The 20841-nt window shown below is 42.3% G+C and overlaps 1 protein-coding gene across 1 annotated transcript in view; it reads left to right on the forward strand.

The window, feature by feature from the left end:
- Positions 1 to 20841, forward strand: part of cfap61 (cilia and flagella associated protein 61) — a gene marked incomplete at its 5' end in the record, with an annotated part of 57269 nt that overhangs the window by 27846 nt on the left and 8582 nt on the right. The window contains 7 exons of the mRNA XM_080744812.1: positions 2340 to 2467; positions 7570 to 7668; positions 9185 to 9347; positions 10117 to 10291; positions 16405 to 16721; positions 17265 to 17365; positions 18039 to 18271. Of these exons, the coding sequence (XP_080600938.1) occupies positions 2340 to 2467; positions 7570 to 7668; positions 9185 to 9347; positions 10117 to 10291; positions 16405 to 16721; positions 17265 to 17365; positions 18039 to 18271 (1216 nt within the window). The remainder of the gene's footprint in view (positions 1 to 2339; positions 2468 to 7569; positions 7669 to 9184; positions 9348 to 10116; positions 10292 to 16404; positions 16722 to 17264; positions 17366 to 18038; positions 18272 to 20841) is intronic.

The following is a 20841-nucleotide window of genomic DNA, read 5'->3' on the forward strand; positions in this document are numbered from 1 at the left end:
AAATCGGTACACAGTATGTCTACAATCATCTCATCAACATGGATCTGTCCCATATAGCGCCACCATCAGGCTGATTTTTTCTAACACATTTTTGACACTGCTCCTACAGAATTTGCCCTAAAATCACGCAAATCGGTACACAGTATGTCTACGCTCATCTCATCAACATGGATCTGTCCCATATAGCGCCACCATCAGGCCCATTTTTTCAAACACATTTTTGGACACTGCTCCTACACATTGTGGCCTAAAATCACGCTGCGACCTGACGGTCGCTTATCTCCCGATTAGGGAGTCTTACTGGTGGTAAATGGTGCATTTATATAGAGCTTGTATCCAAATAGCTTTACATAGATTGTGCATTACATTAACCCATTCAACACACATTCATACACAGAAGGCAGAGGAAACCATGCAAGGCACCAACCTGTACATCGGGAGCAATTAGGGGTTCAGAGTTTTGCTCAAGGACACTTTGACACTAACTCTGGGGGAGCCCTAGCTCTGGTCCAGAGCGTCAGCAAGTTCTCACTAATGCTCTGACAGGCGGCTGACTAAATGACAGGACCAGGAATTTATCTGCCCTCAACTTCAGTCAAAATACTACTACTACTTTGCTATTCACCTAAACAAAGGTAGTTTTGCGTTGTTGAAAGTCTATTCTCCGCGGTGGGGAACCTCTCAGCACCCCACCCACTCTGTAAAATACATTATTTCTGTCATGAAATAAAACACATCCAACTCGTCCGCCTCAAGACAGAACCCAGAAATAAGAATACTCAACTGGGCCGTTCGAGTTGGATGCGACTAGAGCTAGGGGAGCCCGGGATCGAACTGGGAACCTTGCGGTTTCCATCCGGCGGCTCCCCACCCCCTCAGGTTTCCATTAGACAGAATTGTGGGACCAATCTACCTAATTATGAATGATCAAGGGCCCAATTATCAGCCAGAGATCGCAGCCAGCTCTCTCCACCATACGGTGGGCCATGCATGGAGCTCTGCTGGAACCTTTGAATTTTAGAGAACACTGTGTTCACCAGGCACGTGCACGCATATAGACATGAAAGGGGGCTTGAGCCCCTGCCCTTTTATCCGTCTGTAAAAAGTGCCCCCTCCACACCATGAATGCAGTTTTTTACTATGGTGAAAGAAATGCAAAAGCCCTCTTTCCATGCCATACGGTACCTGAAGGCAGCATTCGGGAGAATTGCCTTTTGCAAACTCTCTTGAACTTGAACGCAGCATCTTATGTTGAAAGAATTGCACTCTCTGTGTAGAAATCCATGCTGTTACACTGTTTAGTGGGGTATCATTTATGAAGTAGGCCTACCGAAAATTGCCGACTTCCAAGCTTTTTTTTTTAGAAATGTCAGCTCCTGCCTTTCTAACATTCTCTGCACGTCCCTGGTATTCACTGTCATTCCTTTTCTACGTGTGACATTTGGAGATTTCTCTGCGCAAATCGTCAATGCCACCCTAACATTTGGCGAACGGGCAAATTGCTGCTTCTAATTTCATCTATTGTGAAGGTTCTTATTGTTTTTCTTTTTTTTTTTTTTTTCTTCTTCGGACCATTGTCAATCATTCAACCATTTGTGTACAAGATTAATAGATTATATCTGCTGTCGGTTTGATGTCCAAAACCATTCCTTTTTAGGGAGGCGAGGCGTTGTGAGCTTGTAGATCTGCTATTTTCACTATGTTTGTGTGACATTCAAAGGTATCAAAAGCAGCAGATCTAGGCTCAAAACTCGTATTGAGCCTGTAGACCTGCTACTTTTTACACATTTGGGAGACGCTGTAGTACGATCAAGTAGGGCGTTAATTAGGGATGGGACGATATGAGAATTTCATATCACGATTATGGTGACAAAAGAAATCGCGATTTACGATATTATCACGATAATCAAAATCCATTAGATGTAACATTTGCCAAAAAATAGCCGCTCGTTGTGAGCTTGTAGATCTGCTATTTTTTGGCAAAGACATTTGATAGAGAGTGAAAAAAGTGTGTATATTATAAGTACCGTTTACCAATTATAGAGGGTTTAAATGGTACCGGATATGCAACTCGGCAAATAAAAGGTGAATTGATCCCAGTGCATGACGGAGGACGATATCACGATAAATTAACTCTACCATACAATTATCGTGAGTGTTTTTTATCATGATAAACGATAATATTGTGTATCATCCCATCCCTAGCGTTAATATACTGCAAGTTAAAAAACACAAAAAGCTAGAATAAGGAGATGTGACGATAACGACGATGTGTTTTGCAAGGGAATCTGCCTTATAATGCCACTCTCTCCTCTCCCCTCCCCTCCTCTCCTCACCAGGCACCGTATGCTCTGAACCTGCTGAGCAGAAAGCTCAGCATGGAGCCCAAGGTGACCATCAACGCCAGGCTGGTGGTGGTGGGGGCGTCAGACACAGCTCTGAGCTTCCTGGAGACCCTCGTGTTCTGGTGAGAGACACGTGCCAACGTCCGTTCATTCCTACAGCTCCTTTCTGCAGCTCCAGTGGTGTAAAGTAACTAAGTAAATTTGCTTAAGTTGGCCTACTGTACTTAAGTAAAATTCTGAGGTATTTGTACTACATCTGGGATCCAAATATTGTACTTTTACTCCACTACACTTATAGTTACTAGTTACTTTGCTGATATAAATTATAATATGTTAAAACATACATAAACCACTTTAGCCCTATTTTATACCTTGGGTATTTGAAAATAGCTGATCTACAAGCTCACAACGCGTCGCATTGTGAGCTTGTAGATCTGCTATTTTCAAACATCTTTACTTACTTTTACTTTTAGTACTTTAAGTACATTTTGATGCCAATACTTTTGTACTTTTACTCAAGTCAATTTTTAATTCTGGACTTACTACTTGTAACAGAGTACTTCTACAATGCAGTATTGATTAAGCAGAAAATGTGAGTACTTTTCCCACCACTGCTAAATGGACAAAAATTCTATATATTTTATATTCATCATCTCTCTCTCTCTCGGGTATAAGGCCTTAAAAACGTTGAAGACCCCTGCACTACTGAATCTGTTCTTTGCGACGAATTATTATTCTCAGGAATCCAGCGGGGTGTACACTAGTCATCACTTGACCATGTGCAGGAGGCTGCCTGTGTTTGTTTGCGTTCAGCCTCTGTCTCTCTGAGATTAAAGTGCTCTCCAACCAAACAACAAGCAGGACAGAATGACAAGCTGATTCGCCTGACAAGTGATAACTGCTAGGCAACCGTGCGTGCGCGTGTGTGTGTGTGTGCGTGTGTGTGTGTGTGTGTGCGCGTGTGCGTGTGCGTGTGCGTGTGTGCGTGTGTGTGTGTGTGCGTGCGTGCGTGCGTGCGTGTTTATGTGTGTGTTACTATACTTTAGAAAACCAAGGGCCCTATATATTCTCGTCACTGACTTACTCACGAATTGCGGGCAGGCAGCTTGTGCTGTCCCTAAACAGTATTTTGGGGCCGCTGTGCTCGCTATACATTATGCGGACTTTTTGTCATTTCTGCATGGAGGTGTGTCCGTGGGCTTTCCATAAAATTTTTATTTTGGCCACACACGTTTGGGAAAGCACATTGCAGATTCTAAAACCACCCGCTATGCCAAATTCGTTTGGTAGAGCGTGCGCCTGCAATGGACATGTCTGGAGTCGGGCGCACAATGGCACAACATTCAAAAGTCTCCTTCTGAATCAATTATCCACTAATCTCTGTGATTCTGTTTTTCCTATAATCAGCAGAAGTGAGAGTGTAAATTCCTTGTGTCATTTGTGTTTATACAGTATAAGATAATCGTCTATTTATAGAAGACAATAATTTGCTGCGAGCATCATGCCGGTGCCATTCGTTCAGTTTCATTCATTCATTGCGCAGGAAATAATGCTTAAATTACAATAATATATCACTCTCCATAACATGTGGGTGATAGGATGTTTATTATCAAATATGGTTTTATTTGTGTGTATGTGTGTGTGGTGGGTTGGCATGCGGACACAGGATGATAGGGTGGTGTGTCTATGTGCGTGCACGTGCGCACTCATGCGCGTGTCAGCAGCCATACACAGCTGCCTGGGGTCCGGGCATTCAGCAGCAGAGAGTGCTTTAATTAGCCACACTCCACTGTCACGTGCACTTCCAAAGCACGTGCACGAAAACACGCACGCACACACACTAATAACGACACAGACACACACACACACACACACACACACACACACACACACACACACACACACACACACACACACACACACACACACACACCGTTGCAGGGGGACCTGCTGCATGGGTGATATCTTGTGTTTGCTGTCACGAATGAGTTGGCTAATGAGGCAGTTAGCATGCCGCTAACTAAGCTAATGGTGGCAACGCATTGAGAAGGGTGAGTGATGGGTCAGTTTCTTGTAAGAGACGGGGGCGGGGGCTTATCTGTCCTGCACAAAACTGCTGTCCACACACGCACGCACGCACGCACGCACGCACGCACGCACGCACGCACGCACGCACGCACGCACACACACACACACACACACACACACACACACACACACACACACACACACACACACACACACACACACACACACACACACACACACACACACACACACACACACACACACACCTTTTTCGGGTAGGGTCAAATTTAATTCAGGAAAGTAGGCCAGACAGGCAAGATACAGCAGGGGGTCCTGACCCAAAACAAATTATAATATAAAAACTGGTCAAACATTTGACAAATCGTCAAATAATAAAAGAAAGAGGCAACATTTTTTTAAATAGCCATCTTGTAAAGATCTGCTATTTTCACAATATTTATCTGCGGAACCGAGCATCACGCTTAATGTAATGACTCAATTCCTAATGCTTGTGGGGCCCCAGTTCAAGTATGATTATTTTAGGGGTGAGTCACGGCCTGAAAAGGTTGAGAACCACTGAGACGCAGTATACAGTACTGCAGTGTACATGTCATTTTAGAGGTATTAAAAAGTCCTTAAATTGTCACTTTAGAAATGTGCAGATACCCTCTATACACTTTAACTTTATATTGGTTTGTTTGCAGTTGAGTGAGAAAACAATGTTGCACATATTAAGTTACCGTAATCATCGGAGGACCCCCAGAAATAATTTGGGGACCCCCCCCTGGGTCCCGACCCACAGGTTGAGAACCACTGCAGTAGGTACTGTATTATGTTTGTGTGCGTGCGTGCTCTGCACTATAGTGGGTGTTTGGGAGGGGGGTTCGGGGCAGAGTCAGACAGATAAAAACTCCACACGGGTGTGTGTGTGTGTGTGTGTGTGTGTGTGTGTGTGTGTGTGTGTGTGTGTGTGTGTGTGTGTGTGTGTGTGTGTGTGTGTGTGTGTGTGTCGGTGGTTCAGGCTATAGGGTCACCGTGTCCATCTGTCCTTCCCTGATAGCAACACAAACAGAGAGAGGGGGGGGGGGGGGGAGACTGGTGGTAACCAGTGTCCAGACTCCAGACCACCAGGAGCTGGCCTTAATGCCTCAATGACGTGGGCTTACAAATCCTTCCTTTTGTTTTGTTCTACGGATTAAAAAGGAAAGTTTGACGAGGTCGAGGTCAGACTATGTTGACGCCGTGTTGGGAGTGTACAAATGGAACCAAATGGACCCGCAATTTGGTTCCATTTCTACACTCTCAGAGTTACAGTCAGACCTGTTATGAGTCATTCATGGGCTATTATGTGTTTCTGGTAATATTATTGACCGCTCATTTTGTATATGTCTGTGGCAAAAAGAAGGGAAAAAAGGACATAAATGTCCACCACAAGCCAACATAGTGATGACCCCTGCTTAATTATCAAATTATTATGATTATTAATTGAATAATTATTTACAGACTATGCAACTCTATTATTTATGGTATGGTTTATTATTATTCCTTAGTCCCAGAGGGGAAACATGCACTATGCACTTTTCCTCTTGTTCCCCCGGATAAAAAGAAGTCAGGCTTTAAGTATAATAAATGATATTGAGAAGCAGAACTTATTTTATACATGGAAAGAGAGCATGGTAAAACCAGGAGTGTTTTTTGTCATTTTCTTTTCTTTCCCCCAACCATTGGTTTCCTTTTATCCAGGGCCACTCAACAAAAACACTAACAATAGTAAAGGAGAGCTAGGATCAAAGCCACAGCATTCCAAACAATAGATGTAACAGATAATACAGTATATATGTGTCCTTCAAAAACAGCGAATATGCCAAATACACAATGGCAACTGAAGTAGAATGATTATCATACCGTTGCTGTCGGGCAGAAACCTCTTATCTCCACATTTTTTTAAAGATTCCTTCGCAAATGAAGGCCCTATTTGATCATACTACACTGTCACACAAAAGCATCACAAGTTGCAGATCCCGACATGTTTCCAGCTTGTGGATCTGCTACTTTTGATACTTTTGAATTTGAATCCTGAACAGTAATAGCTTTGGATCTATGAGGCTCCAACCCGACAGAGGCGATATGAGAGGGCCATATAGAGATAGATGAGAAACAGCCTGTTTTGTTTTTCATTCACTCGTCATCTGTTCGCTTCACACATTCCTCTGTAGCATTGCTGTGAGGCAGGGAAGGCACTCCACATATTAACATAATGGACGGTTTTAAACAGCGTGCCGGAAAAAGCCGATCTGCAAGCTCACTACGCGTCACAAACAGATGGGGGTCCGCAGCTAAATAAATATCAATCTGGGGGTCCTTGAGAGGAATAGGTCTGAGGACCACTGATTTACTGAGTGATTGAGTGCATCTCTAGCTGAGCCAATCAGAGCACAGTGCGAGGACAGCCACTCAAGCTGTCACGTCACTGTCAGGCGGAGACCTCATAAGTCCAAAACCGTTCAGGAAATGTAAAAAAAGCTCACAGTGCGGCACCGAGTGCCGCTCTGCGAGCTTGTAGATCTGCTTTTTTTTAATCATGAATCTTTTGGCAAATCTTTAAATACAGCTTTTTAAAAGCGAACATTTGTAACTCAAATATTTGCTTCTGGGGGGGTCCGTGGCCAAATGCATGTAATTTTGGGGGTCCTTGACATGAAAAGGTTTGAGAACCACTGATTTAGAAGGAGGATTTAGAAGACATTTATAGAATCGGGTGAAAACTAATCAAAGACTTGCACAAATGTTCACGATTTTTCAAATATAGCAGATCTACAAGCTTGCGAGTGCCGCGCTGTGGGCTTATACCGTATCTGCAATTTTTTTAATAGTTAAAGCATAAAATAATGGTTGAAGTGGTTCAAATCTAAACACAGATTTGCGTTCAGGCCTAAATGGGTTAATTAATATACCTTTCATTGGCTACATATTCATAAAAGCCACACAAAATCACTTTAAATTTCCATTAAGACCTGATTTCTACAAATGCCTTCAGTTGTTCTCAAACGTTTTCGTGTCGCATTGCTTGCAGATCGGCAATTTTTGCTACTTTTCATTCATTTACTGTTTGTTTTTGTATATAAAAAGTTTAAATGTGGACATACGAGTTTGTTGCCCGTCACACAGCCTACTGATTCAGTTGTGTTCTCCACAGCCCTCACCTCTGGTTCAACAATGTCACCCTCATCTCAACCCACGGTTACCTGGGCAACCACCACCACAACAGTGATGACATCAGCTTTCTGTCCACAAGGTGCTGTAAAAAACAAATGAAATACACTTCATGGGAAGGTTAGGAAAAAGTAGTTAATGTATCGTCACAATCATTTTGACCACTTTTTACAAGAATAGCAGATATACAAGCTCACATCGTGTCACTTTGTGCCGCCCTGCGAGCATTTACATCTGTTATTTTTGAAAAGAAATATATATATATATATACTCAGATGTATTTGTATCTTCTCTTATGGGGGTCCCTGGCAAAAAACTGTCTATTTTCAAATAGCCTAGATATAATATAGACTAGAGTTAAAGCCATTAATGCATGTTTTTATAATAATCATTTATATCTGCAAAGTAACTAGTAACTAAAGTTTTCATCTAATTGTAGTAGAGTAAAAGTACAATATTTGGATCCGAGATGTGGTGGAGTATCACTATCAGTAAAGGAAATTGGAAATACTCAAGTAAAGTACAAATCCCTCAAAGTAGAGTACTTAAGAACATGTACTTACTTTACACCACTGCTTGAGAGGAAAACGTTTGAGAACATTGTCCTGTTCTACTGTATAACATTGTGTGCACATCTCAATCCTATATTCAGGCCAGGTGCTGGAGATCAAGGTATCAGACAATGGAAGGAGAGGAAAGCATGCACACTTTTTATCTGCTCCAAAAACTCACTTTTATTTTAGGCAACTGCAACCTTTCGACAAATCGTCTTCGTTTTTTCCCTGATGAAGACGATTTGTGGAAAGGTTGCAGTTGCCTAAAATAAAAGTGAGTTTTTGGAGCAGATAAACGGTGTGCGAGCCGGCGTTCCTCTCCTTCCACTGTTCTACTGTATTCTAGGGCATTAACGAAAAAGTCGACAAGTCGACTGAGTCGACCTCATTACACAAGTCGACTCCCACCAGAGAAAGTCGAAGTTGAAAAAGAAAATCCTTTGTATTTTTTTTTCTAGCATTATTTTTGCTCCATGTGTGCATCTGTACAGCATTCAAACAGTAGGATTGCTTATTGTCAAGGACGGAATGATCCAATATTACAGTGCTACATTACATTTGGTATAACATGGTTCTGTTGTGAAAATAGCAGATCTACATGCTCACAACGCCTCGCGTTGCGAGGCGTTGTGAGCATGTAGATCAGCTATTTTCACAATTTCTGCCTCTATATATTTGAGAATTTGGACAATGTTTAATTTGTCATTTTAGAGGTTAAAAAGTCCTTAAATTGGCACTTTAGAAATGTGAAGATTCCCTCTATATACGGTACTTAAACTTTATGTTGGTTTGTTTACAGTTGAGAGAGAAAACAATGTTGCACATTAAGTTAATCATCTGGGGGCCCGCCAAAAAATTGGGGGGTCGTGTGTGATGTGATGACGTCATCAAGCGATAAAGTCGACTTCAACTCAACTTTTTACTGAGTCGAGTCGACTTGCAAAAATCACAAGTCGTTAATGCCCTACTGTATTCCATCTTGAACTCGGTGAAGCGTGCCTGGCTGAACTGCCCTCTCTCTCCTGTGTCTGCGTTGCATGGCAGCCATGGCTACAGCAGCAGAGACTGTGTCCACCTGGGCTGCGTGGTCAGCGTTCTGACCGGCACCATGGTGGCCATCGACAGAGAGGCCAAACACATCCGCGTGTCCGGGGACAGGGTGGTCCCCTATGACCATCTCATCCTGTGCACGGGACTGCAGTATCAGGTTTGGATAAAGAAGGATTTTTTATTTTAGAACAACACAATATTGCCTCATCAAAATTGCTACACAAAAGCATGAAAAGTGGCCGATCCACACCTGGGGGTCTATTAGAGTAATGTTAACTCCATAGACACATATAAAACAGAAAAAGGACAAAACTATGGCACCACCTCTTTAAGCATTTTGTCAATTATTTGGGGCCCCACTTGCAATTATCATCACAGCCCACCGGTGGGCCCTCGACCCTCAGGTTTGGGAATCACTGTTCTAGATTTTGACACTGTCTAATTATCGCTGTTTTCGGGCAGAAACCTCCATCTCTAACTTTTTTTTCTTCTTGTTTGTAAATCAATGGCCTACTTGATCGTACTGGCGTCACCTAAAACCATCAAAAGTAGTGCTTTATTTATTTGAATCCTGAAAAGTCACACTTCTGGACATATGAGGTTTCCACCCGACAGAGACAATATCGTCACTGTCGGGCAGAAACCTCGTTTCTCCAAGTTTCAAATTTGGATGTTTTATCGTAAAGTAAAGCCCAGCTTCATCACACAAGACTGTCGCACAAAACTAGTGAAAATAGACGATCTACAAGCACACAACGCCTCACACTGCGAGGCGTTGTGCGCTTGTAGATCGTCTATTTTCACTATTTTAAATCATTTTTTAAAATGATAAACGCAAAACAAACGGTTTTGGACATACACGGTTTCCACCCGACAACAACAACAACACGCATACCGTTGTCACCGTGTCATCCATCCTCTTGTAGGTTCCCTGTCCCACTGGCGTGGATCTAAACCGGCCAATCACAAACGGCGAGCTCCTGGCTCGGCCGCAGCGTCGCTACGCTGGCCACGTGCCCTCCAACCTGTTCACCCTCAACGACCACCAGGACTGCAGCGCCCTTCACCTCTGGCTGAGCAGCAGCTTCATGGAGCTGGAGGGTACGTGTGTATTATCAATACAAAGTGCAGGAGGGCAGTGGTTCTCAACCTTTTAAGGCTGTGACCCCCAAAATAATCATATTTCAACCGGGGACCCCCCACCACCCTGATGAGCACTAAGAGTTGAAGCATTATATTTTGTATAACACTGTTCTATTGTGAAAATAGCAACGCGCTGCGAGGCGTTGTGAGCATGTAGATCGGCTATTTTCACAATTTCTGCTTTGAAAATTTGGCCAATGTTTAATTTGTCATTTTAGAGGTATTAAAAAGTCCTTAAATTGTCATTTAGAAATGTGCAGATACCCTCTATACCAGGGGCATTCAACTAGATTAGGCAGGGGGCCACACAACCGTGTTTGTGGTTAACTGTATGGCTGTTTGTTGTGTGTGCTATAGGGCAGTGGTTCTCAACCTTTTCAGGCCGGGACCCCCAAAATAATCATATTTTAACTGGGGACGGGGACCCCCCACCCTGATGAGCACTAAGAGCTGAGACATGACATTTTGTATAACACGGTTCTATTGTGAAAATAGCTTATCTACATGCTCACAACGCCTCGCAGCGTGCAGCGTATTTTCACCATTTCTGCTTAAATTGTCACTTTAGAAATGTGCATATACCTGTACCCTCTACACACTTTTGTTTGTTGACTGTTGAGTGAGAAAACAATGTTGCACATTAAGTTAATCATCTTGGGGACCCCCAAAAATAATCTGGGGACCCCGCTGGGGGTCCAGACCCACAGGTTGAGAACCACTGCTATAGGGCACAACAATGGACTGTCCGTTATGGTAACTTATTAGGGCCTGCTTCATACTGCATTCCATGCCTTTTGATGTTTCACAGAATCATTTCTGTGCCAGTCCTTTATTAATGGACAGGCTTTGATTTGAATATTGAGATAAATAGGAAGTAGATATTTCAGTGCTCTGTGCACAGGTCCCTGGCATGGAAGTGTCTTTGTTAGAAGATAATTGGAGGCCAAGGGAGGTATTTACATGTTCGTATGAAGGAAATGTTGTTTTTGAGCATCCGTCTGATAATGCACAAGCTCTTATGGTGCATTTCAATAATAGTGGAGAGCTAGACCATCATTCAGCCCAGGGTTGAGTATGAATGAATCATACTCTGTCAAACCTACAAGTGGATGTTGATGTCAAATATGGAACATGGAAACAATTGATTGATTTGAAAGCCACTCAAAACTAAGAAATAGTGGGCCCTGAGTCCCACAATCCTCTCTTATTGGTTGGTTAAGCATTAAAGGAGAATTTCTGGGAAAAACGACTTTCCTACTTTTTGATGATCCAGCAGTTGTTTTTTCAAGCAATATATCCAGTTATTTATCTCGCTCGATAGTCCATTTTTCACGACATGCCTGTGGCCATCATTTGTTTATATCCAGCTCCGCCATTATTGCCGTAAAGCCGTGAACTTTGAACTCTTGTTTAAATATCTTTTGGGTCTCGAGCTAAAACGATTGGGAATCAGTGGTATAGGGCACACACGCATGCACACGCACACGCACACGCACACACACACACACACACACACACACACACACACACACACACACACACACACACACACACACACACACACATCCCTTTTTCTTTGTAGCGTGTAGATCAGCAATTTCTGACACATTTTCACAGATTCTCGCCTAGAATTACATGCTCAAAAAAGGAACACGAGGGTTGGTCACTTTCTGAAAAGTGACCAACTCTTCAGAGGGGCCATATCGTTCATGTGAGTTGCACATAATGTGCACCAAGATACACAGCACATCTAAATAAATACTTAGAAAGACACAAGCAACTACGCACGTGACAACGCACAAGACATTAATCCACAATTTCATTATTCAGCTAATCAGTGCTCAAGGGCCTTTGTATAATTAGCTCCTAATTAGTTGCTGAGAAATCTTTCTTTTCTGCAAATCAGTGCCCACCTCCCCCCAGATCATATCGTTTTCTGAGTAGCACAGGGAGAAAAAAACACCCTTTGTCATTAAGCAGAATTAATCTATTCCTCCGAAGGACTAGTGCAGCGCTGTAGAGCAACGCCCTGTTATACATACTAATGAGAAAGTGGCAATCATGAAAGAAACCATTAATAAATGCAAATTGTACAAAAGTAGATTCAGACGGCTAGTATTTTTGTTCACCCATGATTTCAAAGGCTGGCTGCTAACAAATATATCACTAGAAAGGCACAATTCTGGGAAATGTGCGGTTGCTTAGTGTGGTTGCCTATTCATGATATCACGTGAAGCTTGACCAATCCTCAAATCCATTATAACATCCAATCAGAAAAGGGACATGGTTTCAATGGAGGGCCACTCCTTCATTGAATTCAGTGGACTTTGGGGATTTTGGGGTTAACTCTAGATCAGTGGTTCTCAAACTTGGGGTCGGGACCCAAAGTGGGGCCCCCAAATTATTTTGTGGGGTCCCCAGATGATTAGCTTAATGTAGTTGCTTTCACACTCAATGGTAAACAAACCAACACATAGTATAAGTGGTATCTGCACATTTCTAAAGTGGCAATTTAAGGACTTTCAAGACTGTTTTAATACCAAAATAGCCAAACTGTCAAATATTAAGTAAGTAAGAGGCGAACATTGTGAAAATAGACGATCTACATGCGAGGTGTTGTGAGCATGTAGATCGGCTATTTTCACAATATTTATCTAAATCTAATACCTACAATTCCAAGTGCTTGTCAGGGTGGGGGTCCCCAGTTCAAATGTGTTTATTTTGGGGGTCACAGCCTATAAAGAGCTATAGTGTGTAAATATTACTATATGACATGATCCATTCTACTGTATATGACATTTCATAATCAGAGTGCTGTACACTGGGATTGCTTTCCCAACCTACTGGGGTACCAGGCCGTTGACAAGGGACCTCTACAGTTATTGATAATAATAATAACAATACATACGATTTATATAGTGCTTTCTACTCAAACTTGCCTTACAAAATAAACTAGTTAAAAGGTTAAAAACATTAGAAAAGGTAGAAAAGGGCGGATTAGGATTAGGCAGGGAGTAGAGTGCAAGTCAGAAAAGGTGGGTTTTGAGTGTGGTTTTAAACGTGGTGAGGGTAGGGGCAGCTGAGAGTGAGTTATTTTCAACATGGTTGATGTCTGTGCATATACTGTAGCATATCGTCACTGTCGGGCAGAAACCTCGTATCTCCAAGTTTCAAATGTGTATGTTTTTAGCAAAGTAAAGCCCTGCTTCATCATACAAGGCCGCCGCACAAAAGTAGTGAAAATAGCAGATCTACAAGCACACAATGCCTAGCGGTGCAAGGCGTTGTGTGCTTGTAGATCTGTTTTCACTAGTTTAAATCGTTTTTTAAAATAAATACAAAAAACGACATACAGGGTACAGGGTTTACACCCAACAACAACGATAATTAGTTTGCAGCTGGGAATTGGTAGTCTATTTTGTACACTGGGATAGTAGTTCTCAAATGGTATACAGATGGAAATGTGTACGGCCTTCTGAGATAAATGAACACTGTAGACTTGTTAGACAGAACAGTGAAATAGACCACCGTTAGGAATAGGATGATAGACCATCATCCGTTAAGTAAGCCTTGCCGAGCCATGAGGCCCATAGGGCAGGGCAGGTCAGGTGCCTATCTCCTGTTTCTGTAGCGTGAGGCAGCTTGATGTACAAGTACACCCCCTGGACATGTCGCTAGTATTTCTTGCGCAAGACACCTGCCAACGCAAGACACCTGTGTCCAACATTTCAGTGACTAGACCTAGACATCAAGGGAATTGTAGTCCCGAATGTAGTGTACTACAAAAGCCATGCTAGACATCTGTCTGTGGGTCTTCGGTGCTGCAGTTCAGAACCAATGGAAAGCCTTTGCTCAGACTCCTGGCAGCAGGGAGCTGTCCACACAATCAGCACCATGGACAGAGGCATGCTTAACCACTCTCTCTTTCCACTCATTCAACAAAGACAGGGCATCACTTAAAGCAGTGTTTCTCAAATGGGGGTACGTGTACCCCTAGGGGTATGCGGAGGTACTGCAGGGGGTACTTGAGAAATTGCCCCCCAAAAAAAGAAAAATAGAAGTATAAATCATGCTAATATTGATTATAGTTAAATAATTGACTACAGTTGAATTAGGAGGGGAATACACTTGTACTGTTATGTTGTAACTTGTAGTGTTACTTTATATGAGCCTGAGTTGCTAACCCAAAATATATGGTACCAGGTAACATGGATGTGTTTTAAAGTTGTTTGAGTGTATTGAAGTTGTTGACATGAATTGAAACTCTTTCACTCCATGTATTACTTGTGATTTAATATTCTTGAAATGGGGGATATCATAGCATCATATACCACCATTTATTGATATTTTAATTACAGTTTTACAAGCAAAAGGGGATACTTGGATTCAGAAATCAGGGAAAGGGGGTACTCAAGCCAAAAAAGATTGAGAAACACTCACTTAAAAAACAACTCTGCACCAAATAACATAGAGGGCCCTATTTTGATTGATTCATTCCCAGGTCTTGTGCGTTAATTAAGTGACAACGCCACCATCCTATGCGCAATCCTTCTTATGCAAGTCGCGCTGAATGCAAACAGTTAAGGTTTAAGACTTGCCAGCTTATTTAACACATGGGGGAGTGTCCATATGTTAATTAAGGGCGCAATGCGGCAGCTGCTATTATGCACCGTGACTTAAAAAACGCACCGCATACCGTTTAAACATGGTCAGAGCACGTCTTGAGCACAAAAAATAAATGTTTTGTTGGAAGGACACCGCAGTTTGACACAGCCATAGCTCGGTCAATTCTCAGCCGATTTGTATTAAATTCAAAATGCTCCGTACGATATTTCCTGGGAAGTCTATTTTCATTTGCTGTACATGATTGTCATGTGTCCCTATCAAACAATATCAAGCTAAAACGAAACGTATATTATCGTCTCAAATTTGCCTCCTGACATATTGTAGGGGAAAGATTAACATATTTATGTTAATAAATATAAGGAATGTAAGGGGCTATAATTCAAAGGTGCCATGGATGAAAACGTTATTTACACGGGTGCCCTGAACCAAAAAGGTTTGAGAACCACTGCTTTAGTGGATGGTGTCAGGGAATTCCACATTTTGGTGGCAGAGTTGTAGAATTTTCCCGTGTTTGTTCTATAGCATCATCATCATTATCATCATCATCATCATCACAATGGCATATAGACTTGAAACAGGGCCTTCTTGTTTTCCCTTGCAAACACAGAGTTGCCCTTCCAATTCAATGCAATTAGCCTCAGAATAGGCTGCTTCCACTGTATGTAACAGTATGCATGTATGTATGTAAATGTTTGCATGTATGCATATTCGTTAGAAGGACAGGGGGGCCATTGAAGGTTCTAGCTGGGACACTTTGCATTAAAGGATGGATCCACTTATAACTCCATTATGGTAAACTCCATTGGGGGTCTAGGGAACCACAGAGACTGTAAAGAGTTGGGAGTGCTTTATTCATGGGTCTCTTAGCATTGTTTATGGGCTTAATATGTATATCATTATAGGCTATAATATATTATAGGCTGCAAGTTTTATTTGTAGAGAACATTTTAACAACAACAATTCAGTGCTGTAGCACAATGCATTATTACTACATTAAGACACAGACAACATTAAAACACGGGAAAAACGCCATTTGAATAAAATGAAAGTCAAGTTAAAGTCAAACTGAACAATAACAGAATAACATTTTAAAGTGTTAACTAAGAAACTTAATGTTAACTTAATGTCCAAAATCGTTTTCCTCACTCAACAGTAAACAAATCAACATAAAGTTTAAGTGTATGGAGGGTATCTGCGCATTTCTAAAGTGACAATTTAAGGACTTTTTAATACCTCTAAAATGGCGTTGCGAGGCGTTGTGAGCATGTAGATCTGCTATTTTCACAATAGAACCGTGTTATACAAAATGTAATGCCTCAACTAATAGTGCTCATCAGGGTGGGGGGGTCCCCAGTTAAAATATGATTATTTTGGGGGTCACGGCCTGAAAAGGTTGAGAACCACTGGTGTAGTCGACAAAATTAACGCTGACTGTGACTCAACAGATAACGCCATAGTCTACGGGAACAGCCTTGACGTCTACACCTGTGTGGAGGCCTTGCTCGGCCTGGGAATCCGGGGCTCTCGCATCCACCTGGTCCTCCTCCCTCCCTCCCCCGCCACGGGAACAGAAAACAGCGCCACCTGCTGTTTCGCCGACCCCGAGGTGGAGAAAGCCGTGGCGCGAGCGCTGGAGAAGGCCGGGGTCCGCGTGCACCCCGGCTGCCTGCTGGCGCTGATGAACGGCGGAGAGGACGTGCCCGAGCCACTGGCGTCGGTGACGTTCACCACGGACACACAGCCCCTCCGTCTTACATGTGGCGTAAGTGTAATGTCAAAAAACTATAGCAAAGGGGTCTTCAACGGTTTCAGGCCAAGGACCCCTTAGCTGAGCGATGAAGCAGGGACCCCCACTACATATCGTATAAAATTGTGTTGCAGATTAAAAATGTTTATGGATTTCTTATACAGCTTAGACTTGTTTGACAGCACTATCATCTGTGTAGGTTGGATTAATGTGTATTTTCATACATTTAACCACTTGAACTGTCAATACCTACGGTACTAGTCTACTCTTATTTTCCCTCTACACCAAACCGCTGTGCCAAAAAATTGCCGATCTACAAGCTCACAACGCCTCACAACGCGAGGCGTTGTGAGCTTGTATATCTGCTATGTTGGTTCAAGTGATTAATGTAAAAACATGATCCTATTACAATTAGATTTGGCGGTCAAGATTGAATTTATGCCCCGTGCAAGCAGACGGATAAGATAAATGGTTAAAAAGATGGGAAACCTCGTTCATTTTATCAGAAATCAGAAGGAAAATAACAAATCTAACGATGGGTTCACCCTCCGTTTTCAGGTGTTCATCAACCTCTCCTCCAGCGGTGTGGACCTGGACGCCTTCAGGAGCATCAGTGACGCCTGTCTGGTGTTCGACGGCCGGCTGGTGATCGACGCCAGGTTCTTTCTTTTTCCTTTATATTGTCCAAAAAAACATTTGAAACACATTTACAACACCACAGATGCACATAAATATAGCGTTAATGAAACAGATGCAGTCACTATGTAGTGTGTCCTCTAGAAGCACCTTAAATGTCTCTACTGAGACCAATCACACCAGTTTCAGAGAGCCTTGAAGTTTGTTCCATTTGTGTGGAGCACAATACATGAAAGCAGTCTTTCCTTGTTCACTGTTCTTACGTGGACTGGTATACCTACTGTAATGTGTGTTTGTGAATAGGGATGGGACGATATGAACATTTCATATCACGATTATTGTGACCAAAGAAATCCGATTTAGGATATTATCGCGATAATCTAAATATCCCTAACATTCATTATCCTGGGGCAGAACATTTGCGACATTGTGAGCTTGTAGATCGGCTATTTTTTGGCAAAGAGCTTTGGTAGAGAGTGAAAAAAAGACTGTATCAAGTACGTATATTATAAGTACATTTTACCAATAGAGGGTTTAAATGGTACCGGATATGCAGCTCGGCAAATAAAAGGTGAATTGATCCCAGTGCATGACGGAAGACGATTTCACCATGAATTATCGTGAGTGTTTTTATCACAATAAACGATAATACCGCTTATCGTCCCATCCCTATGTGTGAACGTGTTGAATGTCCAGGTTCCACACCAACGACGGCAGCGTGCACGCCGCCGGCCCGCTCACCAAGTTCTCCCGGCGCTACCGCGCCGAGGGCACCACCCACTCCTGCTTCAGCAGCGGGGAGGTGGGCCGCGAGCTGGCCGCCACACTACTGGCCCTGTTCGACCCCACCGTGGAGCCCGGAGCCCACGACCCCCCGCCACCAGGCTCAGACCGCCTCGTACCCGTGTACACGCAGCCCAAGATACAAGGTTTGTTCAGGTTTTTTTTTCTTCTCCTGCAATGATTCTAGATCAGTGGGGACCCATTTGTGGGTCGCGGACACATTTTCATTATTGCCTTAACCCATTTAGAACGGGTACACATTATTGTGTATCATTATTTTATGCTTTAACTATTGAAAAATAGCAGATATACAAGCTCACAGCTTGTAGACCTGCCTTTTTTTAAATCGTGAACATTTGAATTTTGACCCGATTCTATAAGTGTCTTTTGAGACTATATTTTTATGTCAGCAATCTGGCTAGCCATCGTCAAAGAAAAAGTCCTTTTCACTTAACGGTTAACAGCTCAGTTAGTCTGTTCTTGAGAGACTACTATGTCAGTGGTTTTCATGTGAAAGACCCCCAAAATGAAATAAATTTGTCCACGGCCCCCCATCTCAAAATATATTTAGTTCCAGGGACCACCCCAAAAGCAAAATTTGAGTTACAAATGTTCGCTTTGAAAATACATATATTCAAAGATTTGCACACATTTTCACAACTTTTTCAAAAATAGCAGATCTACAAGCTCGCAGCGCTGTGAGCTTGTATATCTGTTATTTTTTAATAGTTAAAGCTTTCAATAATCATAGGCTTTTGTCTCTTTCCTACAATTTGTTTTTAATTATTATTATTTCAGAACATTCCTCCCAAAAGCTAAGATTTTCATGAATTAAAAAAAAGAATGCAACGATTTGTCTAAGTCATTTCATTATTAATAAAAGAAAAATCTAATACATTCCGTAAATTAGGAAACGAATGTCTAAGAAGTAGTGAAAACAGCCGATCTACAAGCTCAAAACGTGGTGCGAAGCGCCGCGTTGTGAGCTTGTAGATTGTCTGTTTTCACTAGTTTGGGTCCCGGGCAAATGTCTAATGTCTCTTTTGGGTCACGTGCTAACATGTTTGGGGAACCACTGGTCTAGATCAGTGGATCTCAAACCGTTTTGGCTCAGGGCACCCCTGTAAATAACTTTTCCATCCACTGCACGCCTGAATTATAGTACCTTACATTCATGTGACGGTAAATAAATGTGTAAATCCGTTTCCATTATAGGACAGATTGAAGATAACAACCACTTGAACCCCAGCATCCCTACTCTGGGGGGAACATTCGTCTAACTGCTATTTAGACTCTAAATAGCAGTTGTGAGTTTGAACTGAGCATTTCGTCTGTTAAACCAACCAGTTAACAAAGCGGTTAACTTGGTTTCTCAGGGCACGGTCACTCCGCACTTTTATTCTACCTATGAGGGTGGATTCTGCCAATGCATTTCTATGGGAGTGTACGTTTCTTTTTTGTTTCTAGTTTTTTAGCTGAAATCCGCAAATGGCAGCAAACTGCTCAATTCCCATTGAAATGCATTAGCAGATTCCACCCTCATTGGTAGAATAAAAGTGCAGCCTGACCGTGAGGAAAAAGGTTAACTAAGAAAACAGGTTATTGATCTCGCTCTCAGCAAACTGCCCCTGGCAAAGAGTTCACGAGGGCTGTTTGAAATTTCATTGGTGATTGGGAAGAGAAAAATAAAATGCCAGAAGGAGAAGAGATGCTCTTTTGTTCGCCGGGCAATACGAGTGGAGTGGCCTTGGTCATTAAGGTGAACACACTGGAACCCAGCAATCCATTGGTAAAGGCTTGAAATATGGTGTGTGGAGTATCCAGTTCTATGACCTGCGTAGAGGAATGGCATTCCACCAATGCACAAGGTCAACCGCACAGCGCTGGTCATTCACGCAGACCGAAAAATAACACTCCAGAATAGCCATGAACAAAACAGAAAAAAAAATGAGTAAATGTGGCAAAATGTGGCCCTCACGACCCATTTGTTCACGCAGAGGCAGCCAGACAGAACATTCAACATGCTTGTTCAAAACAGAGCATAATGTTGTGGACAAACATCCCCTCGTTCCCGCCCGGCAGTAATTTATCGATGGAGAATAATATTTTGGTCATCTTGACACGTCCACTGCCAGGTATTCATCCATCTCTGCCAGTGTTTTTCAGTGTTTTTACCTTATTGTCGCAGGAAGTGAATAAAGGGCACATGGCCGGGCGGATGATAGTCTTTCTTTTTCTTCATAAATTCGTATCCGTGTTCCTGTTTTTCCACCCAGAATAGGGATGCTGGGGTACAAAGAAGACATGGTATCAGTTTCACCATATTATTTTATGTGATGTCACTGAACAGTATGGCTGGGAGCCTGGGAGGGATTGGGGGTTTTCTTTGTTTAAAAAACTAAAACAAGAATTTATATTCTACAACATATCAGTGTTGATTTCGTCGACTAAAACTATGACAAAAAACGACGAAAACTGAATAAAAACTAAGCTGTGATGGCTAAAACTAAGACTAAATATATTGACAATTTCGTCAACTAGACTAAAACGTTAGGGAGGGACAAGTGGAGAAGAGAGTCATTTTATGTTTGGTTGCTCTCAGGTGCTGAAAATAGCCGATCTACAAGCTTGTAGATCTGCTATTTTCAGCATGCAACCAAGTGTAAAATCAGTCATTACGATGCCATCAAGGCCTGCCAAAATACATTTCAGTTGA

The sequence above is a fragment of the Nannobrachium achirus genome (assembly GCF_963921795.1).
Source record: "Nannobrachium achirus genome assembly, chromosome: 16".
NCBI classification, from domain to species: Eukaryota; Metazoa; Chordata; class Actinopteri; order Myctophiformes; family Myctophidae; genus Nannobrachium; species Nannobrachium achirus.